Genomic DNA, 8,061 nt, shown 5'->3' with positions numbered 1-8,061 from the left:
GCAGAATGAGTATGAGAATGTGTATGTTTGTTTCCAGACGGTAGGAGGCGGTGTGATGCGTTTGTGTGTGTGTGTGTGTGTGTGTGTTTGTAGAAAAGTCCATGAATCTTGTTCACAGATGTTTACAGGCAAGAGGGCAACGAGCTTCTGTTGCAGGGAGAATTGATAAGACCTTGGCCTTCAAGGCCACATCGGGAAGCCAAATGTAGATAATAACAAAGTTGTTTTGGAACAGGCTGACTTTGTTTTGAGTCTGCCTTGAAGTCTTTGCTGGTACATTTTCGATTCTCGTAGTGTGTCTTTTGCCCAGGTCGTGGAACAGTGGACCAGATCTTTAGCCTCACAGAAGGTCATGGGTTGTTCTTACATCTATGTCTCTTTAGGGATTTTGTGGAGGGTGCTGCAGTAGAATGGGGTGCCATCTTTGCCACAAGGTTGAGCTTGTTCCTCGTGCAGGTTGAACCTGGTTTGCCCTCTTTTCTCCAAATCTTGTCGTTGGGTTTATGGACAGGAAACCAAGGTGAGGTTGTGGAGAGGAGGGTATCTGGTTTGGTAACATCAGGGTCATCAAGTCTTGACCTTCAGCGCGCACTGGGACGATTGACAGCCAAGTGGGAAGCGACCAGGATGAGAGTCAGCTTCTCTAAGTCTAAGGTCATGGTTCTCAGCTGGTAAAAGGAGGGATGTTTCTTCCTGGTTAGGGTGTTTATGAGTGATGGAAGGAAGGAGCAGGAAATGGACTGAAAAACTGGGGCTTCACCCACAGCAATGACTATGGTCTTCTGAGATGAAGGAGCTGAGCTAAAAGACCAAACTCTAGATTCACTCATCCATCTAAGTTCCAGCCCTCAGCTATGTTCATGAGACACGGATCATGACCGAAAGAACAAAATTCAGGAAACAAGCAGCTGAAATGTGCTTCCTCCACAGGGTGGAGAAATGGGGGGAACTCGAATTAAAGCTACTTGTACTCCGCATTGAAAGGAATGATGTGGCTCGGGCATATGAGTGGCTGGCACATCCTTCGAGGAAGACACCCCGGCACAAAGCCAGAACTCACAGGAGGGATTATGTATCTTCTCTGGCCTGAGAACACCTTGGGATCCCCAAGGAGGAGCTGGAGAGTGTTGCAGGAGTGAGAGATATCTCTTTCACTCCTTCATCGTAATTTTTAAAAACTTTTTCAGATACTGCTGTTGCAGTTAGGCAGAGAGAAATGAGTGGCTGGAAATAAACAGATCGTAGGAAACTTTGAGATGTGATTGGTGCAGCATGACTCACTCTAAACAACAAAACACACCAGAGGGTGGGACATGCCTTTGCATAAGGGGTTGCTAGGTTTTTGGTCAGGGTGAGTTTAAATTTGCCTCAGGTGTCCATCACCAAACCAGCCCTAATTTTAAATTTTGATTTTTCCAGAGAAATAGGATTTTATTTGTTTTGATTATAATGCAGACTGGATGACTTGTTCGTATGTCTCAGCCCAGCTCAGGTAACTGACCACCTCAGAGGTGGCCTAGAGATAATACTCATCCTCTTGGACCACACAAAAACCTTTTATTTTCTTTTTTTATTATCAAACTTTTGATGTTTTTTAACTTTCCAAAGAGTCTACAATGTAGCTGATGTTCTTTGTCTCACTGAAGTTTCTTAAACAGCATTTGTAGCTGAGAGGGACCTCTTTCTTTAAAATGACAGTTCAGGATGTTACATTTGAACTTAGTTCTGTCCTTTTTCACAACGCTGTGCAGCAAACAATGTTCTTCTGAAGACTGATGAGTGAACGTTGGCTGCGAGTTGATTTATACGCACAACTGAGTGAAGGACATTACCCAAAACAATCTGACACCTACAGTTAGACTGCAAACATTAAACCACGCGGAATATTCAGCGTTTCTTTCTGAAGTTACATCTCGTAGCTTGTGTTTGAACATGATTTCTCTCGAACTTTCAAGTGGTTTCCAGTTTAAGTGAATGCAGAACGATATTCTGACGACTGACTGCATGTGTCTCGGTGTAAGACCGCAGTGCTGGCTGCCATTTGAAGTGACCCTCCCTCTATTAGGAGGGATCGTATTACCTGTCGATTCTCATCAAGCACAAGCATATCATGGTTAATGAAGACAAATTAGGTATGTGTGTAATTAGACAGAGATCCTGACGGATGAATTAGCCGTGGCTTGTGGCATCTCTCTGCCCTCCTGCAGGACGTGGACAGAGACCAGCAGCGGTGGGGGGTGGGGGTGGGGGGGGGCAATGATCCAGATCCCTGGGCAACCCCCGTCTGCTCTGACACCTGTCCAACGCAAAGGGCTGCTGTCAAGGACGTCTCAGATGACTGTTTCACTGTCTCGCTGCAGAGCAGTGCACTAGCTGGTATAAATAGATGGCTCTCTGCACCCTGAAACTATTTAAAGCAGCCACTGAGCATGTACACCCCCCATCTCACTCAATGTCACAATGCCTTGGCACCACAGGAACACCAGTCGTCTGCAGACACTTATAGCTACTCACTTGGAGAATTCAAACTTTGGGAACCTGATGAAGTTCTTGATGTAGATGGTGAAGTTTTCTGCTTCGTTCAGTAAGGGCTCTCTGTAAAAAAAAAGAGATGAAAACAGAGACAAACATGAGAAGAAAAAACAAGACACGAAGGATGTAATAGGCACGAATAAAACAAATATATTTGTGAGATATCAGAGGGAGCGAGGCTCAAAATGGCCAATTTTCAAAGTTCTGTTGGGGGTGTCGGATTCTCACAAGGGTCTCTTGCTGTGTTCAACAGGACACCAAGCGTGGATCTCACAGGTCCCCGTGCTGTTCAAACACAAGCCAGTCTTTATTCCTGATGGAGATAACGATACATATGAGATATCTGCTGAAAACTGTTTTCTTTTTATCAAGGTGGCAGGCGGTCAAATTGTTTTTGCCTACATCTGTGTCTGCACGTGTTTGTTTTTCTGTTATATTATATCTCATGAATCACTGGACAGATTTCAATCAAATTGGATTTATACTGGACATACACCACAGCCCGTTGACTTTAGGAAGCAAAAACTGCAACTCAGTCCGTTTTACAGATACCAAGCTACAATTTGGTGTGGTAGTAGCTGAGAGTCATCCTCATCACTTACTCTAAGCCACAGGTGTCAAACTCTATTCCTCGGGGACCGCTGTCCTGCATGTTTAGACGTGTTCTTGCTTTAAAACACCTGCTTTAAATGGATGACTTGTTGCCGTGCTCCTGGAGGACTTGATGATTTGGTGAGAAGCTAATTAAACCATTTGAATCAGGTGTGTTGGAGCAGAAAAACCTAAAACCTCCAGGACAGAGGCCCTCGAGGTCTAGAGTTTGACACCCCTGGTCTAAGCGCTAAAGGGTTGCACAAGAGCTTGGTTTAAAATTTTGCCGTTAACTATTGGAGTTAATTTTATCGGTCACACAAAATGGCTATAATTCAGTCGGCTTTACAGACACTGAGCTAAGTTTGGTGTGGTAGTAGAGAGTTAGAACAACCCATACTCCCATCACTAACACATCATACAGTATTTCACATAAGGTTATTTTCGAGGTTTGACCAAACTGGCTACAACTGTCTTTTCTCAACATAAAATGATTTTTGGCTTACAACTCTGGCATGAAAGACAGCAGGCGACATGCAATTTTTTAAAGAGCATGTAGCACAAGTTTTAACGACAATAAAAATTAAAGCTCCAGGAATCCTTGAAGTATTGTAAAATCACCTTATTCTGAAAAGGGACAGAGTTGTAGCCATTTTGGTCAAGTTTCTTAAGTGACGTTATGCACGATATCGAAATGTGACAGTGCTCCGAGGTTGTGTTGAGGATGATTCTCAGCTACGTCCACACTGAATTTTAGCTCCATCTATAAAATTACAGTAATCTTTGTGTTTTCTAAGGTCAGTTGGCAGTGGCTGCCATTTTGAATCAGGTTGATTCTGAAAGTTAATCAATTTTTGATGAACATCCAATGATTACTTTCTTCAAGTTTCATTAAAAGTCATGACATATTTTGGCAACACACACACAGACAAAAACATTGTTTTTACCTTCCATGGTATGTGCCTTAACAAAGGCATCATCGTAGTTATTTAATAAAAAAAAGTACACTGAAAAAAGTTCAACTGTTCTGATTTCAGCTCCAAGAAAAAAACAAAACAAAACTAGCCAAGGAACGACTCTCACCATTCCCAGCTATCACACTCTCCCCTTCGAGGCAGTCATCGTCGCTTTGACACCGTCCATCTGGCACCTTGAAACTCTGAAAGAGGAGCAATGAAGGCTCTTAGGATAAAAATGATGCACTGAAAAAGAGAGAGAGATTCTTGTGTACATCTACTGACCTCAGCGCAGAAACCCAGCCTCTGGTTGGGGGTCTCTATGTAATTTGTTATGATGAAGAACACCTGCTCCCCCTGCAAAATCCAATCAGGCCCCGAGAGGAAAAGCAAAAGGTTAAACAATTTATGCTCCAAAACAAGTTCAATCGTGTTAGATTTGTTGAGACAAGTGCTGAGGCTAATGATGCATGACAAAGCTGATATTTAACCTCCTAATCTGTCTCAGCAGGACGCAAAAACGGACAGACGGACTCACATTTGGAGGTATGACATAATCCTCGGCGCTCCACAGGTAAGGCCCTGATTCCGAGGTGTTGGTCCGAGTGACACCTTTAAGTTTGGTGATGACGGAGGTCTGGATCGCCTCCTCTCTCTCCTGGTATCCCTTCTTAACAATAAACACCCACCTGGGAGACATTAAGAGCGTCTTCATCATTCATTGAGCTTTAGAGGCCTCCTCTTTGTTTGTCTGAGACCTGATTACCTCCCAGAGTTCAGTGTTCACAGGTTTGAAGCAGCCTAAATGAGTACTTTTAATTACCTGGACATGGTTGCCAAGAACATCTTACAGATTCCACCATGTCATTATTTCTTTAACAACAACGAAGCCAAAATGGAAAAGCTGTGAGTGAAAATCTAAGTCCTCTCTTGCTGCTTCCACAGGATTTAAGAGGTTCAGTCTCAGCCGGGAGCTGCTGATTATCTGATCATCATCAGTGTGATCACCTCTATAAAAGCAGGAGAGCGTACAGGTGTGTGTTAACACAACGCCAAGCAGGAAAGACATCAGCAATGAGCTGAGAGAAGCAGCTGTTGCTGCTCATCAATCTGGGAGGGGTTAAAGGTCATTTACAAAGACTTTGGAGTTCCTCGTTCTACAGAGAGAAAGATTATTCAACAAGTGGAAAACACTGAAGACAGCTGCCAGTCCTCCCAGGAGTGAACGAACCAACAAATTCACCCCAAGGTCAGACCGTGCAATGATCAGAGAAATTACCTGAAACCAAAGAGCTCCATCTGAGACTCAAACTTAAAGGTCATGACAGGACAGTTAGAAAAAAAAAACTGAACAAGTATGATTTATTCTTCTCTTTAATAAGAAACTGGCTGCAGGCTGAGGTTTGTAAAGTTTTATCTGAATGAAACACAAAACTTCTGGAACAATGTCATCTGTACAGATGTTTGGCTATAAGACATAAATCCATGTTCAGAGAAAACAAAACACAGCAAATCAGCACAAACACCTCATACTAACTGTCAAGCACGGTGGAGGAGTGGTGATGATTTGGGCTTGTTTCGCAGCTACAGGACCTGAACACCTGAAGTCACTCTGTAGACCAAAGGACTCTACAGTCAAATATGAAGACATCTGTCTGACAGCTGCAGTTTGGACCAAACTGCGTCATGATGAAACAGAACAATGATCCCAAACACAGCAGCTGATCTACAACAGAACGGCTCAAAAAGAAAAGAATCAAATTGTTGCAATGATTCAGTCAAAGTCCAGAACCTGAACCTGATTGAAGCTGTGGTGGGATCTTCAAGATATATTATACTTAGAGACAAGACTGGAAACCAGAAGTTGAAGCTACAAAGGATGAGCGCCCCCTAGTTGGTTGGCTGCAGTACGATTTTGAAATATATAAACATTTTCTTCAGATATTTGTTTTTTTCAAGTCTTAATTTTTGTTGATTCAGGTAGCTCTAACCTTGGTGCTGAATGCTCAATTATACACTTCTTTAATGTGCTTAGTTTCGATCAGTTATTTAAGGCTTAAAAAAAGTGTCACATTACACTGTGGTCGACAAAGTGACAGCCTCTCAGCGACAGCTCCACGCCCACAGCGCACAAACTCTGCCTCTAAAAATCCAACATGGCAGCTCTCCCCCAAAAATGCGAACGCTTTGGCTTCGATTTTGGACAGAGGTAGAAGGTGGACGCACCTTGCCCATCTTTATTGGTGGGTGGGACCTTGAGGGAGCTGTGCAGAAACAAATCGCAGTGCATTTAAATTGTAAAAAGGAGTGGGGCAATATTTCTCCACAACCATGTGACTCATAGAACCATGCACAAAAAAAAAAAAAACACTACTGAGAGTTACTGCTGCTAAAGGAGGCTTGACAAGCTGTTGGATCGAGGGGCAGATTTGTTTAATAAAGAATGACATGATGGAATCTGCTGTGAGTTTTTGTACACTTGAAGTTAGATTTCAATCATTTCTTTTAACCTGGTAAAGATTTTTACTATGCTCCGATATACAATCGTGTCCATGCACTTGTCATTACTGCACAGCTAATCTGGACTCATCAGTAGAGTCTCAGGAGTCGCAGGGCAGTAAAAACAGTAAGCATGAACATGAGACGTACGTGCCCCCCGAGCAAAAAAAGACTTTACAGCCTCTACCCTGCAGCAGCCACAGTCCCGATGCTTCTTCTCATAGTTTGAGTTAACGTATATCCTAAGTCAAACAAGTGCTATTAAGCTTCATGCAACACTTTTGCTCAGTTTTAAACATATCTATTATACAGCAGATTGCATCAACCGGGCATTACAAAATGAAAGGTGGAATAAGTACATCATCAAGGACTCCACAAACAGGACACAGCCTTTATAGGACAAACTGCTCTTAAAGGGCAAAACAAGAACAACAAAAAAACCTACTGTGCTACTTTAACACCCCCCAACAAAGCAAAAAACCTTCCCCCGGCTCACCTATTTTTAACTTTGTGAATCACTCTCAGTGTTTTTACTCCATGCTCTCAGTCAGGGGTGGTGGGTGCATGCAAGGGATCTCACCCGATTATGTATCCCAGCACGGCCAGCTGATAGAGCCGGAACAATATTCCAATTCTCCTGTTTTCAGCGATGACATATTTCTCTGTCTTGTAGTTGAGGAGAGAAACGAAGAAGCCCCCCCAGCCAGCCATTTGTGCCCACACCCCGCAGCTGAGTGAGACGGCGGCTCCCAGCTGGTTCAGTCGTCACGCAGCGGGCAAACCCACTGAGGCAGGGATCTCAGGGACGGGACCTCTGAAAAGGACACGACTTGTGCTTTGCCTGTGCTTGCTGTACTCCTGCACACTTTGTGCTACTTTAACCATGGGTGCTATGACTTTTGGTTTTTGTAACTTTTGTGCTTTTAAATATTTCACTTTATGGACAAAATTGTCTTCATAAAAATACACCGAGAACTCTTCAGTCCTTTAAAGCATTGTTCTCTTTGAAAATAACAACACTTGCTCCATTTCTGTCTTCTACTTTTATTTCTTATTCTACTGCTATTTTTAGCTTTAGCCAGCCTTTTGCTACTTTTAGCTACTTACTACTTTTATGTTATTAATTACACCTACAATAATTACATTACATTTACTTTCAAAAAAAGTTAAAAAACAAAAACAACTGGACTTCTATTCTGTAGCTGAAGACGTTTCGCTTCTCATCCGAGGAGCTTTCTCAACTCAGAATTAGAGAGTGTGGAGTTGAGCTTTTAAAGCTGAGATGTGATGTAAGCTGGATTGCTTGGAAATTGTTCTCACTCAGACCTGTTCAGACCTCTATATTGGAGAGACCAAACAACCTCTCCACAGACGCATGGCTCAACACAGGAGAGCCACCTCTTCGGGACAGGACTCAGCTGTCCACCTACACCTCAGGGATAAGGGACGCTCTGTTGAGGACCAAAATGTTCATATTTTGGAC

At 43.0% G+C, this 8,061-nt stretch overlaps 1 protein-coding gene across 2 annotated transcripts in view; it reads right to left on the bottom strand.

Annotated features, from left to right (window-relative positions):
- p2rx5 (purinergic receptor P2X, ligand-gated ion channel, 5) overlaps positions 1–7,370 on the bottom strand; it is an 11,532-nt gene extending 4,162 nt beyond the window's left edge. The window contains exons 1-6 of one of the 2 annotated variants that reach the window (XM_017412543.3): positions 7,159–7,370; positions 4,618–4,768; positions 4,365–4,436; positions 4,207–4,282; positions 2,761–2,845; positions 2,515–2,595 (exon numbers count right to left, since the gene is read on the bottom strand). In XM_017412543.3, the coding sequence (XP_017268032.1) occupies positions 2,515–2,595; positions 2,761–2,845; positions 4,207–4,282; positions 4,365–4,436; positions 4,618–4,768; positions 7,159–7,289 (596 nt within the window). In that variant the 5' untranslated portion in view covers positions 7,290–7,370. The remainder of the gene's footprint in view (positions 1–2,514; positions 2,596–2,760; positions 2,846–4,206; positions 4,283–4,364; positions 4,437–4,617; positions 4,769–7,158) is intronic. The other variant, XM_017412542.3, reaches the window with a different exon arrangement.
- Positions 7,371–8,061: the final 691 nt, after the last annotated feature.

This window comes from Kryptolebias marmoratus, linkage group LG13 (genome assembly GCF_001649575.2).
Source record: "Kryptolebias marmoratus isolate JLee-2015 linkage group LG13, ASM164957v2, whole genome shotgun sequence".
Lineage (NCBI taxonomy): Eukaryota > Metazoa > Chordata > Actinopteri > Cyprinodontiformes > Rivulidae > Kryptolebias > Kryptolebias marmoratus.
Note: the sequence above shows the minus strand (reverse complement) of the source record. Positions and strands in the feature narration are given on the sequence as shown.